General features: G+C 39.5%; 1 protein-coding gene across 4 annotated transcripts in view; it reads right to left on the bottom strand.

Moving 5' to 3' along the window:
- nras (NRAS proto-oncogene, GTPase) overlaps nt 1–15,434 on the bottom strand; it is a 33,230-nt gene that overhangs the window by 9,295 nt on the left and 8,501 nt on the right. For 2 of the 4 annotated variants that reach the window (XM_069941494.1, XM_069941492.1), the window contains 3 exons: nt 13,684–13,818; nt 9,406–9,584; nt 7,570–7,729 (listed from right to left, as the gene is read on the bottom strand). In XM_069941494.1, the coding sequence (XP_069797595.1) occupies nt 7,570–7,729; nt 9,406–9,584; nt 13,684–13,794 (450 nt within the window). In that variant the 5' untranslated portion in view covers nt 13,795–13,818. Of the gene's footprint in view, nt 1–4,895; nt 4,998–6,668; nt 6,780–7,569; nt 7,730–9,405; nt 9,585–13,683; nt 13,819–15,434 lie in introns of those variants that run through there. The other 2 variants (XR_011358390.1, XM_069941495.1) reach the window with 2 other exon arrangements.

Below are 15,434 nucleotides of genomic sequence, written 5' to 3'. Positions count from 1 at the left end.
AACTTTATTGAAATAAACAATAAATTAACAAAATTCCAATTTTTATTTGTTAAAATAGCCTTGGCAGTGGCTAAGAAATGTACTGCAATTACTTAGAAATCCGACTCCCCTCTACGTACAACATGATGGACTGCTGAGATGAATAGTTGCATTCTTCTTTGGCTTGGCTTCGCGGACAAAGATTTATGGAGGGGTATGTCCACGTCTGCTGAAGGCTCGTTGGTGACTGATAAGTCCGATGCGGGACAGGCAGGCATGGTTGCAGCGGTTGCAAGGGAAAATTGGTTGGTTGGGGTTGGGTGTTAGGTTTTTCCTCTGTCTTTTGACAGTGAGGTGGGCTCTGCGGTCTTCTTCAAAGGAGGTTGCTGCCCGCCGAACTGTGAGGCGCCAAGAAGCACAGTTTGAGGTGATATCAGCCCACTGGCGGTGGTCAATGTGGCAGGCACCAAGAGATTTCTTTAGGCAGTCCTTGTACTTCTTCTTTGGTGCACCTCTGTCTCAGTGGCCAGTGGAGAGCTCGCCATAGAACATGATCTTGGGAAGGCGATGGTCCTCCATTCTGGAGATGTGACTCACCCAGCGCAGTTGGGTCTTCAGCAGCATGGATTCGAAGCTTGCGGACTCTGCCAGCTCGAGTACTTCGATGTTGGTGATGAAGTCGCTCCAATGAACATTGAGGATGGAACGGAGACGGCGCTGATGAAAGCGTTCTAGGAGCCGTAGGTGATGCCGGTAGAGGACCCATGATTCGGAGCCAAACAGAAGCGTGGGTATGACAACGGCTCTGTACACGCTTATCTTTGTGTGTTTCTTCAGGTGGTTGTTTTTCCAGACTCTTTTGTGTAGTCTTCCAAAGGCGCTATTTGCCTTGGTGAGTCTGTTGTCTATCTCTTTGTCGATCCTTGCATCAGATGAAATGGTGCAGCCGAGGTAGGTAAAGTGGTTGACCGTTTTGAGTTCAGTGTGCCCGATGGAGATGTGGGGGGGCTGGTGGTCATGGTGGGGAGCTGGCTGATGGAGGACCTCAATTTTCTTCAGGCTGACTTCCAGGCCAAACATTTTGGCAGTTTCCGCAAAACAGGACATCATGCGCTGGAGAGCTGGCTCTGAATGGGCAACTAAAGCGGCATCGTCTCCAAAGAGTAGTTCACAGACAAGTTGCTCTTGTGTCTTGGTGTGAGCTTGCAGACGCCTCAGATTGAAGAGACTGCCATCCGTGCGGTACCGGATGTAAACACTATCTTCATTGCTGAGGTCTTTCATGGCTTGTTTCAGCATGATGCTGAAGAAGATAGTAAAAAGGGTTGGTGCGAGGACGCAGCCTTGCTTCACTCCGTTGTCAATGGAGAAAGGTTCGGAGAGCTCATTGCTGTATCTGACCCGACCTTGTTGGTTTTCGTGCAGTTGGATAACCATGTTGAGAAACTTGGGGGGGCATCCGAGGCGCTCTAGTATTTGCCAAAGCCCTTTCCTGCTCACGGTGTCAAAGGGTTTGCTGAGGTCAACAAAGGTGATGTAGAGTCCTGTTTTGTTCTCTGCACTTTTCTTGGAGCTGTCTGAGGGCAAAGACCATATCAGTAGTTCCTCTGTTTGCACGAAAGCCACACTGTGATTCTGGGAGGACATTTTCGGCAGACAGGTCCACATCCTCCCCCTCAAAAGATGCACACAAACTCAAGCTAGCACGTTGGAACATCAGAACCATTCTAGACAAGGCTGACAGCCACCGACCTGAACATCGGTCTCCCCTCATCGTACATGAACTCCTCAGACTCGACATCGACATAGCCACTGTCAGCGAAGTCCGCCTTGCAGATGTAGGCAGCCTCCAAGAACACGGCGCGGGCTTCACACTCTACTGGTCTGGCAAGCCTCAGGTTGAACGACGCCTATCTGGTGTTGGCTTCATGGTCAAGAACTCCATTGCCTCCAAACTCGAAAACCTCCCGAAAGGCCACTCGGACCAGATCATGTCCATGCGACTCCCCCTTCAAAACAAGCGACGTATCACTCTCGTCAGTGTCTATGCTCCAACCCTTCAGGTGGAACCAGCAGAAAAGGACAAGTTCTACACTGATCTGCGCAACCTCATCCAACGCACCCCTACAGCTGACAAGGTTGTTGTCCTTGGTGACTTCAACGCTCGCGTCGGCAAAGACTCAGAAACCTGGCCAGGAATCCTTGGCAAGCATGGTGTCGGCAAGTGCAATGACAACGGGCACCTCCTGTTGAAACTCTGCACAGAACAGCAGCTTGTCTTTACTAACACCCTTTTCCAGCAGAGAGACAGCCTGAAGACTACCTGGATGCATCCCCGATCCAAACACTGGCACCTCCTGGACTACGTCTGGTGCGAGGAAGAGACAAACGAGATGTGCTCCAGGGTCAAGCCCAGCGCGGAATGCCACACTGACCACCGGCTGGTTCGCTGCAAGTTCAACCTTCACTTCAATAGTTGCATACCCATGGAAAAAATTACATACAACTTAAAAAAACAAATATGACATTAATCAAGATATGGCAGCCATATTTTGATCATATAGTGGCCCAAATGTAATTATAAATACAATAATTAAAAGGATAGTAGTAAATTCTACTATAGTAGAACTGCAAGTAACTTCCCTATATATAGAATTTTTGATGATCAACATAAATGTGAGCCCTGACAGTGTGAGGATTTATATTGTTGGGAGGGTGGGGGGTGGGGAGGAAAGAAGAGGGATTATTTTGTTTTTATTTCTTTACAATATATATTTATTTAATATTGGAGAGTTTTCTATGCAAATTTATGGGAAAAAAAACAAAAATAAAATATTAAAAAAAGACCATAAGACTTAGAGCAGAAAAAGAGCCCATGTTCCCATTCAGCCCCATTGCCCAGCCTTCTCCCCATAACCTTTGATGCCCTGGCTAATCAAGAACCCATCAATCTCTGCCTTAAATACATCCAATGACCTGGCCTTCACAACCACCAGAGACAATAAATTCCACAGATTTACCACCCTTTGGCTGAAGAAATTCCTACACATCCTAAAGTTGTGGCCTCTTGTCCTAGATTCTCCCACATGGGAAACAACTTTTCTACATTTACTCTGTCCACAACTTTCAACGTTCGATGTTTTAATGAGATCTCACCCCCCCCCCCTTCCAATTCCAACGAATATTGGCCAAGAGCTGTCAAAAACATATAACTCTAATTCCCAGAATCATCCTAGTGAACCTCCTTTGAACCCTCTCCTATGTCAGCACATCTTTTAAATGAGGAGCTCAAAACTGCTCACAATACTTTGTGAGCTCTCACCAATGCCTTATAAAGCCTCAACATCAATGCCTGCTTTTGTATTCTATTTCTCTTGAAATGAATGCCAGCAATGCATTTGCCGCCTTCATCACAATCTCAACACGCTACTTGCTATCCTGCACAAGGACCCCCCAGGTCCTTTTGGGTCTGGGAGTTTTCAATTTTCTCCCCATTAAAAAAAAAGTCTGTTTTCTAACATTCTATTTTCCACTTCTCTGTCCATTAACCTAATCTGTCTAAGTCCTTCTGCAGCCTTCCTGCTCCTCCAACAACCTTTATATCATCTACAAGACTTGGCCACAAAGCCATTAATTCCATAATCCAAAGAATTAATATACAACATTAAAAGAAACAGCCCAACACCAACCCCTGTAGAATACCACTAGGAACTGGCAGCCAGTCAGATTATGATCCTTATATTCCAATTCTCTGCTTCCTGCCAATCAGCCAATGCTCCACCTACACTAGTACGCTTCCTGTTATACCATGGGATTTTATCTTAAGTCGTCTCATGTGCGGCATCTTGTTAAGTGCCTTCTGAAAATTCAAATACAGAGAAACCTCGTTAGAACGCGATTCATTAATCTGCGAAGTCGCTTATAGCGCGGGTGTCTGTGGACCCCAAACTTTGCAAATAAGTTGATTAAAATTCAGAATACCAATATTAAAAGAATGTGCTTGCTTTCTTTCATTGTAATTGTTAGTTTTAGGTGGAATCACCAGGAGAATGCGACTCCAGAGCTGGCTGCAGGTATCTGCAAAGGGACGTTCAGGTGGCAGCGATGAAGGCGGTGTTCTGCCACTTGAAAGGTCCGCAGCGGGGAGCGGTGCCATGGAGCAAATGCCGGCTCCTGAGTCGAGGCAGGAGCAGTCACCTGACAGCCCCCCAGCATGAGACATCAGGGCTGGAGCAGCCGGCCACCCCAGCCATGACGTCCCGCACCAAGGAGGGCTGTCGGGCAATGGGAAGGGGGGCTATTTGGATTTGATTATCCGTGGGCACTCTGATATATGCATCTGTTCCGCGACTCGGCTGTAACACAGTATGAAATTTTGCACCCCAACTACCACATTCTAACAAGTTTTTAACTGATGGTTTGTCAAGGAAGATTTTCCCTTAAACAAACCATGCTGGGTTTGGCCTATCCAGTCAGGTGCCTCCAATACTCAGTAACCTCATCCTTTACAATCGACTCCATCTTCCCAACCAGTGACATCAGGCTAACCTGCCAATAATCTTTCTGGTGTCTCACTCCCTTCTTGAATAGTGGGTTGACATCTGTGTTTTTTCAATCCTCCAGGACCATGCCAAAATCTATCGTTTCTTGAAAGATCATTACAAATGCCCTCACAATCTCTACCGCAACCTCATTCAGGAGGCAAGGGTGCAATCTATCTGGTCCGGTAGATTTATTCACCCTTAGACCATTCAGCTTTCTGAGCACCTTCTCTCTTGAAATAGTAACTACACTCATAAATCCAGTGATCTTGCTGGCGAAATAGACACATTTTTAACTATGGTGGAGCAAGAAACACAACAAAATTACTCCATTACATTAAAAACTCCAGAAGTATTTTCTATCCATTCACCAACCTGGTGTCTCTGGATATGCCAACATTTGTTGTCCATGCTCAATTGGCCATGAACGGAGTGGTTGCATTGGATATTTCAGGGGACAGTTAAGAGCTAAAATTACTGTGGGTTTGGAGTAAAAAAATAGGGTATATTGGTTAAGAACAGCAGATTTATCTCCTTAAAAGAACAGTAAACAAAGCAGTTTTAATGTTTCCTGGTCTTGCTGTTGAAGTATTTTTTTTTTAAAATTCCAGATTAACTAAATTCATATTTCCCATTTGTCATCACGGTACTTGAAAGTTACACCTCTGGATTGGTAGGCTAGGTCTTTGAATTACAAGTCCAGTCTCGTTACGAGTTCTGGGATGTCAGCATCCAACAAGGAGGAAGTGGAGGAATAAACAGAGTATTTTACAGGGATACAGAACTTCACAAACTGACAGACAAGAATAGGTTTCCATTTTTATATAAATTGAATGTAGGCAAGTATAGTCTAATCCAGTGCACGGAATAAAGATTGGTCAGGCAAGTTCATTGATCTTTTTTCCCCCAATATATGGTAGTGTAAGATTGCCATTTGAAATCAGAAAATGTGGTTGGTTTAGTGTTCTGGCAGTTTTCAACTTGAGTTTTATAAACAAGTAAGAGAAAGTACCAGATTAGTTGGTTAAGAAATTAGATTTGAGACCTTGAGGAAAAAGTATGTTTGAGAGGAAGATTGAATAGCTTCTGACTTTCCAGCAGGAAGGGAAACAAGGAGCTGAGAATGATTGCCTACAATATTAAACTATTTTGACAAAAAATGTTTTACATGACAGAAGCTGTTATTAATCTAAATGACATCTCCTACTTGAAAATACGGAATAGAAAAACAGTGGAGCCTGACATTTGTACATACAAAGACAAGCAATTCTGGAAACGCAAGCGAGATTTGGATCTCAGCTAAAAAAAATGTTCCATCCTTTTCTCCCAAAAGTTTTGCGAAGGTGGAGTCACATATGCAGAGTGTGCAGTAGCTAAATGCAAATTCTTCTAACATCAGAGTCAGTATCTCATCTGATTGCTGCCAAGCCAGTCCTACTGTAACAAACATCCACATGGTCACGTTCTCATCAGGTTACTGAAGAGAAGAGCTAGCCCATAAAGAATAAATTCAATTGTGGCATCCCAACTGCTGATGCACTGGGAACTGTACAAACCAGAAATGGAACCTTCGTACATATGCTTCTACAGAGCCAACAGAGCTCACTACACTCAAGGCAAAATATGGAAGAATAATGTAAAACAAAGATTCCTGCAAAAGCTACTGAAGATTTGGTTGCAGTATAAAAATAATGGACAGCAAATTCTGCAGTTTGCCCATTTCATTTGGTGTCTCTCTCTCTCTCTCTCCCCCCCTCCCAAAAAAAGAGGTAAATTTTAAGACTTTTACGCACCAATAATCACTCGTTAGCTCTAAGAAGTGATCTCACAATTGCAGCTACATGTGCCAACATGGTTAGAACATCCATCCAGGAGTCATCCCATCATGACTACAAGTTGCTCCACGTTTTTTTAGATTTTAAAAAATTGCAAGCATCTATAATTATGAATGTTACATTGATTCTTGTCATTAAATGGTGAAAGGTCAAAAATGAATTGTCAGTAGGTTCATACAAATGTACCCATTTTCCAAAACTGATATTGTCAAGAATTTTCCTTTTCCAAACATGCAATAGGTATTTTTCCCCACCAACCATGAATGGAGAGATCAGCTGCTTAACCTCTTTCCCAATGATATTTTCTGAGGTGAGAAGTAAAAAGGCATTAATGAAAGAAGAGTTCATGATCAGACTCAACTTGTATCTCCTCAGTCTTTGTCAGGTGGAAAGGGGGACAGAAGGACTGGGGTGATGACTGTGTCTAAATAAGAACAGAAACATTATGGTCAGATGCTAGGCCAGGACAGCTTTCAAAACAAATAAAAGATATAGTCCATATTGTTGCTTTCGCCAGCACCCAGATTCAAGAAAATGAATGTTCCTCTATCTCAAGTTCATTTTCATACTCAATCTTCATATTCCTGGATACCTTTGGTGATCAAGTTCTCCAGATTTTGAATAATCTTCTGGGACAAGGAATTCAAGAGATTTGCAACTTTAAGTAAATAAATTTGGCATCAAATTCTAAATACCTAACCTCTTATCCTGGTTAAATCTATGTACAGGTCCTTTAGTTATCAATTGCTCTGCTCAGGGAAGATTCAAGTGTCCCCTGCCCCTTACCCAGGATTCTCAATTTTAGACATCTCAACTGAGATTCTCCTGAGCCTTCCTCATTCCAGAGAGTTTATTCTGGTTTCTCAGAACTATAATTCTCCAACCTTGCCAGCATCCTCAAATTTTCTCTGTATCCTTTGATATATTAATCTTCTACAACAGTGACCAGATGCATACACAGTAATCTTCACCATTTCATCTACCCATTATTTTCTGGAATCAGAAGATTTTTTTCAAAAACTGTCTCCAACCAGCATTGCCTCAAACATTTTTCTCAATCATTTGCCACTTTTGGACCCACCTGCCAAATGACAATGACCTGTATCTTTTTTATTTCAATACATCCTTAGTTAACATTGAAATACTGAAAGTAATTGATTTGATTCATCTATTACCTTAGCATGAGTCTTTCCCAGCACTCTCATCTAGCTTACCTGTCTTGTTTTTGCTGAGGTTTCAATGAAAGGTATCCCATAACTCCTAGCCAGTTCCTGTGCTTGTTTTACATCTACAGTCCGGGAAGGTAAATCACACTTGTTTCCCACCAAGACCATGGGGACATCTTCAGAATCCTTCACTCTTTTAATTTGCTCTCTAAATAAACAACAAACTAAAATTCATTACATGTTCACGTTACTCATATTTCAAAAGGTGTCTAGAATCAATTGCATTTCTTAGATGAGCAAAGAAAGAAACCAATGGAGTACCAAAATAGATGGTGGACAAGTTTACTGTACTGAGGCTGGGCAAAAAAAAATGACAAAAATTTCACAATTCAGGCAAATAAGGTAATGTTTTCAATTTAGCTGTAGAAGAGTCAACCTGACACATTTTCATATCTACAATATAATGGATATCAAGCTTTAATTTTACTTTCTAATGCATTAGATATTAAGCTCCATTTAACATTTTCTAATTTTATTCCCACATACATTGGTCACGAAGGCCATATTTGACCATCTGGATATTGTTCATCCTTGCACAAATTATTAAACACAAACCAAACAAGTACTGCCAATTTATCTGAAAATATTCAAATTAAATTTGAATATATAAACATTTACTGTATATTAGGTTCTAAGCCCAATGCACCAATATTACAAATTTATTCCATTTTATTTTGATTATTCAACCAGGTCTAATGACTATTTTTTTCCCCTGGCTCCTAAAATTAACAAAAGATAACCCTTTATTCATTTGTGCACCTGTGTTCAATAATAAACTCATTTTTAACACTGTTTCTGGGTTTCAAGTAAAATTTACTGTGAGTGTATCACATACAATCAAGTCAAAGTTAATGTACATAAACAATTTTAAATATCAGGTAACAATTTACAGTATTCCCCACATACCAATTATCTAACCAAATTGAACAACATTCTTTTGATTTTTATTGCCTGCCACTTATAAAAGCCAATGCAACAATTTATTTATTATTTTTATCCTGTGTCCTGACTACCAAGCACACAAAAATTGTAACATTATGAATTTGCACTGATTATCAAATTTAATAACAACTTAGAGTGACCTTTTTAGTTCTACAGAGGACATTTTGGAAGTTTTTAAAAACATTCACCATCTTTTTTAAATATACTACTTAAATTATTACCTTTATTTTCTCTTGTTAATTTTTGGTCCTTTGCCAGTTTTTCCACAACTTTTCTCCACATCCTAACACTTAGCCCTTAACTATTCTAATCAACCAATTTTCCCATGATATTATTTGTCAACATCAATTATTTTCACTGATAATTTTGAAACTTCTTTCAATATTTGCCATACTTTGAAAATAAATCTCCCAATTCACCCAGACAATTTGGCATTATGCTGTTTCTACAATTATATTCAAACTCTATAGAAGTGGTTTTCAACCTTTCCTCCCCCCCCCCCCCCACTCAAATACCACCTAAAATAATCCCTTACTAACCACAGAGCACCAATGGCATCCTATACACAAGGAATCTAAGCCTTTTCTCTTGCCTTCTAATAACATGTATTTTTGAGTCTTTTCAGGTGTATGTTGATTACTTTTACTGGAATTAATTAATCTGCTAAAATAACTTCACACACTTGGACTCAGTCAAACTTCAAACAATACCCTAACTCTTAAAATAATAAAACAGACACAAGAAGCAGGTTTTTAGATATGTTTATCTCTTGCATTTTGATTTAATGGATCATGTGGGACAGGCAGTAATCTGGCACTTAAATACACTTGCTAGTAACCTTTTCAAAAAAAAAGCTAAATAAAGAATAATCTTTCCACCTACCTGTACAAGTGAACATCTGCAAATGATTTATGATTGTTTATGGCAAAGACACAGAGGAACCCTTCTCCTGTCCTCATGTACTGATCCCTCATAGCACTATATTCTTCTTGACCTGCTGTGTCCAGAATGTCTAATAAACATGTTTCACCATCAATCACTACCTGCTTCCTATAGGAGTCCTGAAGAGAAAAAAAAAGCAGAACATGAAACTATTTTAAATTACAGTTGGACAATCATTTCATGAATTGAAAACTAAAAATGTATATCAAAAATTACTGATCAGACCACAATGGAGGAATTATTGCCAAATCAGTCTACTCCATTTGATGAAAGCAATAGAGATTATATAAAAAATGCAAAAGATTTACTTGCAATGGTTAGGGATGAAGGATTGCAGCTTGAAGATTTGACCAAAGAAGATTAGTGTTCCCTTGCAGCAAAGAAAGTGGATACGGATTTTGCTACAGTTTTACATGTCAGGTCCTTCTCACTGCAGGTAGTTCAAGGGCAAGGGAACATGATCCATAGTAATGGAAAGGAGTGAGAGGAAGAAATTTTAAAAAAAGGAACATTAAACAGATCTCTCAGGAACTGTCCAATGCACGGGGAGTAGACATATTTACATCAGGGCTTTCAAAAGAACTGAATAGGGCATTTCAAGGCAAACAATTTTCAGGGTTAGAAAGACACACATGTACTCTGCAAAAAAAAAATGCCAGTATGAACTTGATATCAACAGTCACAACAATTCAATATTTCAACAAGTCCTGTCACAGAGTATTTCCAGTGTGTCTCTTTTGACTTTAGATCAAGCAGCCAAAGTAGTTTCCTTCTGGGTTAATGTCATCAGCACAGATGATCCACATTTCAGAGTTTAAACAGAAGCACCAAACTATTTTCCAGAGTTCTTTGTAAACAGAAATTGTATCACATACTGAAGGGTGTTGAATGTTACTTGTTTACTCCATAAGAAGGGGGGAAAAAAGCAAACAACTGGGCAATTGCTGTTAATCAGTATTGCCTATCACTCTGGCTCAATAACAAGCTGTTCATGGAAGAGATTAGTAACACTTTACAAGTACTTTAACACTGGACAATGAAGATTTTGATTCTGAACACTTTTTTTTGATGTATTTTATGGATTTTGTGCTGCTGATCACAAAAATCACCTTGAAAATTTCCTATCACATACTGTTTTTAATCAGTAAGTCCCCATCTTGTGACCTACGTGACTTACAGCCATCCATACTATGACCAAATAAAATGAAAAGATATAAAATTACAGCAGATTGACACCACAGTATATGCTCTACTACAGGAGACCCGAGGTTAACATATATCCGACTTGCGTTCATTTCGAGATCCGACCGGTCTGTCAGAATGGACATATGTCAGGAAATACCTGTAACCTATTTTTGTGATTTCCTGTCATTTTTTAAGTCTACATCAAGCACACAAATCGTGAAGTGCAGCACGTTGTTGAAAATTCTTGTTCTGGATTCACACTTGGGCTTCTTCCCAACTGATCTTGGTGCATTCTGTGACAAATATGGCAAAAGATTTCACCAGGACATTGCGACCATGAAAACTTGGCCAAATGGTGCACCAACGATAACCTTAAACTTAATGTCTCCAAGATCAAAGAGCTAGTTGTTGACTTCAGGAAGGGAAAACCAGATGTGTACAATTCAGCAACCATTGGGGGAGTCAGAGGTAGAGGGGGGTGAGCAAATTTAAGTTCTTGGGCGTCACCATCTCGGAGGATCTTTCCTGGACCAAACACGTTCATGGCATCATGAAAACAAAACACAGCAGCACCTCAGGAGTTTGCAAAGGTTTTGTATGTCATCGAAACCCTAGAAATTTTCTATAGATCTGTGGTGTAAATAGTGCTAACTGGTTGCATCACTGTCTGGTGTGGGGATACAAATAATGCCGAGCAGAAATCCCTGCAAAAGGTAGTGGACACAACCTAGGACATCACAGGCAAAAGCCTCCCAACCCCCCCCATCAAGAATATCTACAGGGAATGCTGCTGTTGGAGAGTAGCAGCAATCATCAATGATCTACAGAACACAGAACAGGCTCTGTTCTTGCTGTTACCATCAGGAAAAAGGTATAGGTGCAACAAGACTTATACCACCAGGTTCAGGAACAGCTGCTACCCCTCCACCATCAGACTCCTCAACAACAAACACAATCAGGGACTCATTTAAGGACTCTTGTATACATTATTAATTGTTCTTTTTCTCTCTGTATTGTAGTTACCTAACAGTTGTTTACATGTATTCGCCGCGTACAGTGTTTTCTCTACACTACCAATAAGTGGTAATTCTGCCGGGCTTGCAGGAAAAAGAATTTCAGAGTTGAATGTGATGTCATGTATGTACTCGGACAATAAATCTGAAATCTGAAAATTCAACTGGAAAACAACATTGTTTAGATTCATGCCCATTGTAATAATAATGTCAACTGTAAGTCAGAGTGCTACTGATTCAAATCCTGGTCCAAGGACTTGAGCACTTCATCTTGGCTTGCATAGTCGTTGCAGTAACAGGAGTGTGTTGAACTTAGAGGAATCCCACCATTTAGATAAGGTATCAAATTGAAGTCCTTAAAGTAACTATACAGCTTCATCCTGAGCAAGGCTCTTATTCCTGATATCTTGGCCTGGCTTTAATCCCTTAATATTAAAGACTGTTATTTGTGGAACTAGTGAAAATGCTTTTTGACATTTCAACAGTGCTACTCTTCAGAAGCATTTAAGTAAAGCACTTTGAAGATGCAGAGGTTGAAAAAAAACTCCCTTTAAAGTCACAGCACGATTGTAGTGACGACGGAAATTTAAGAGCATAACTATTTTCTACAGTCAAGATTTAGCCAAGATCTCTTTTGGGACTTACTCCCTGGTTATTTAACAGAATGAATTAATCTCAAAATGTGCTTATATTTAGGTTTAGTAAATGAACGGAACACCAAAGGCAGGAGGATACAAATTAGTGATCGAATTGCAGTTCATTACAGACCCTTGTAAAGTTCCAAATAATTCCGCTATCATTTGAACAATGAGAAATGGGAGTTGGTCTTTTGGTCTCTAACCTGAGCCAATATTATATAAAAATCATGACCGATCTTGTACCATAGTGCCTCTTTGCATCATCCACAATCCATATCACCACACTGCTTTATTTCATCAGCTTAGTGAAAATTGCTGCTCTTTCATTCAAACCTGCTTGACAAACAACTTTGATGACTGTGCAGCATTCAATCAGTACTACACAAACAGTCTGAGGTGAGATTTGAGCCCCAAATCATCTAAGATTCAAGAGTGAGCACCAAGCTAAGCTTTAAATAACTTAGAATAAAATCAAGTGAAGAATCTGTATTCTATTTTGACACAAGATGGTTGGTTGCTGTTTCTGATACCAGTAACAAAATCTTTTGAAAAATTCAAAGATGTTACAAGGTTGCTTTTGTGACTACGAGAAAGAAAACAGCATTATAGAAGTTAAAAAATCCGGATTGCTCGGGGATTCGGTCAGTCCAGATTTTTACATTTTCTGGATTCTCGGGCAATATTTTTACAAATTTAATGAGGAATAAAGCTGCACTGCTTGTAAATGGAACACTTAGTTTCTACTGCATTCCCTGTACTGCTTGATACTTTTGTTTTCTTTCAATACTTTCATATATTATCTTTTTTTAAACTTTGTGATAAGATTATTCTGCACCAAGTGTGCATGCATGGCATCTTGAAGTCTGAAGCCATGTTTCTGTTCTACTAATTTAATAACCATTTCCATGGGGTTTTCTGCAGTAGCCATTTTTATATTGTAAATTGTTAACTTTCCCCATGTCATATGTTTCCATTAGAACAGTATTGCTCACACTACATTCTAGTTTCTTAATTATGTTTGTCACTCAATTTCAATGTGTTCTTTCTCTTCACACTGCAAAGTTTATCTACTTTAGGATCCATTATTATGGGTTTGGAAGTACATATACTATATTAATGAAATATTTTTTCATAAAATACAAAGTACAAAAAAAAACAAATAAAAATGTATTCTTTCATTTCCATGACTTCTTTGTATCTGTGGCACTTACACATGCACACACAAAAATCTGCTAAATATAAAAAGTTTGAGAATATTTGAAAAGTCAGGTCTCCTGGCATCCAGATTTTTGGACTTCTACTGTATTCCAAATACAAAGAGGAATAAAAATCTGTCAAAGTTACTTTAAGAGCCTACCCTCTTTCCAAGGCACAGATCTTACCTCTATCGTTGGGTCATATTCATCCACAAAGTGGTTCTGAATCAACTGGATAGTTAAGGCACTCTTTCCCACGCCACCAGCTCCTACAACTACAAGTTTGTATTCCGTCATTTCCTGGTTTCCTTTGCAGCTAATCTGAAAGTGGGAAAAGATGGGAATATTAGTCAGATTTAACAATAAATTTTTAAAAGGTTGAATTGGTAGCTATGTAGCACTTCAAAAAGAAACATGAATAGCAATCAGACATGTTCTTTTCAAATTTTGATTGTAGCCTTGGCAATATGAAGTCACAAATCTGTTATAATAGGTAACAGTACTAAGAAACTTTATAAAGAGCATAACGCCATTAAACTATGGTAAGAATTGCTTCTTCTGCCTCTTATTCAGTAAGAACTGCTACATTTCTGTAATCAGATTTACTGATAATGTGATACACTGTTGGAGATGCTATCTTTTGGAGGTGACATTTCAGTTTTGTAAGGGATTATGAAGATCTTGCGTTAATAATATGATGAGTAGGGAAGTTTTCCCTGCATCTTGATTAACGCTTATCCCTTGAACAAAATCATCATAAATAAAGATCTAATCATTGTCTCAGTGAGTTTATTGCGTAAAGAACAAGTTTTTTGCTAGTGGTGAGAGAAGGATTTATTTTGTGAGCAGCCTACCAGTACAAAGTAGAAGAGCAAGATCACATTAGTGTGTAGTATTACAGGGAAAAGATCAATACCTGCACAACCAGAGCAAGACTAGATCACTATTGCAAGGTTCATGCAGGAGCCTGATGGCTGTGGGGAAGAAACCTTTTTAAAATTGTTGGCACATGACCTCACACTCTTGTTCTGATGGAAAGAGGAGGAGTGTGTGTCCATAGTGGGATGGATCCTTCAGTACATTGGCTGCCTTAGAAGCAGCAGAAAGTGCAGATACCTGGCATGTTTCCAACATTAAAACACCAGCTATGCTTCTCAAGCACCAAATTGGCTTTAGAACACTTTCTAATGACAGAAGTTCACTCAAGGTGCTCTATGAATATATTTCTATTGTCCTTATAAACATAATTAGCACAAGAATAAGAACATTAATGTCAGAGAGCTTTTTGAATTTTCTTTTCCTGACCAAATCTAACTGCAATAATGGCTGGGAGCAAGAATAAAGTGGATGGGTTGACATTTGCTTACAAATACCCTACTTAAGACATGTAGAGCAGAACAAATTAGAGACTGTTATAAAAATCAAAGTAGGGATTAACCCTTTGAAATCTGGCCATTTTAACCTTTCATAATATATACTCTGGGTTGGGTCCATGGGTAAACTATATTACAAACACCAGTAGGAACGAGCTGATGGTTGGGTATAAAACCAGAAAATGGGGACACAAGAGTTTATGCACTTGTTGGAAGTCCCTGACAACAGAGACATGGAGTCCAAAGGGCAACACAAATAGCCAAGTGGAATCAACCCACCACTTATGGGAGACAACCAAGGAGCAGTCGAGATCAGACTCACTTCCAACCCTTTGGCAGATTGATCATTAACATCTGAATGCACAGGTGTCACTCTTGCCCCTTATTCTTAGTTTCCCAGAACCACCAATAAAACTGATCAAACCAAATATAAAATAATGTGCACATTAACATGAAAATAAATTACTTGGGAGTGAGAATGATTTTCAAAATGGTTCTACAAATTTGCATTGCAATGCTTGATAGCTATTCTTCTGAGTGCCCGTTACATTTCAAGTTACCAAT

The sequence above is a fragment of the Narcine bancroftii genome, chromosome 5 (assembly GCF_036971445.1).
Source record: "Narcine bancroftii isolate sNarBan1 chromosome 5, sNarBan1.hap1, whole genome shotgun sequence".
Classification (NCBI taxonomy): domain Eukaryota; kingdom Metazoa; phylum Chordata; class Chondrichthyes; order Torpediniformes; family Narcinidae; genus Narcine; species Narcine bancroftii.
Note: the sequence above shows the minus strand (reverse complement) of the source record. Positions and strands in the feature narration are given on the sequence as shown.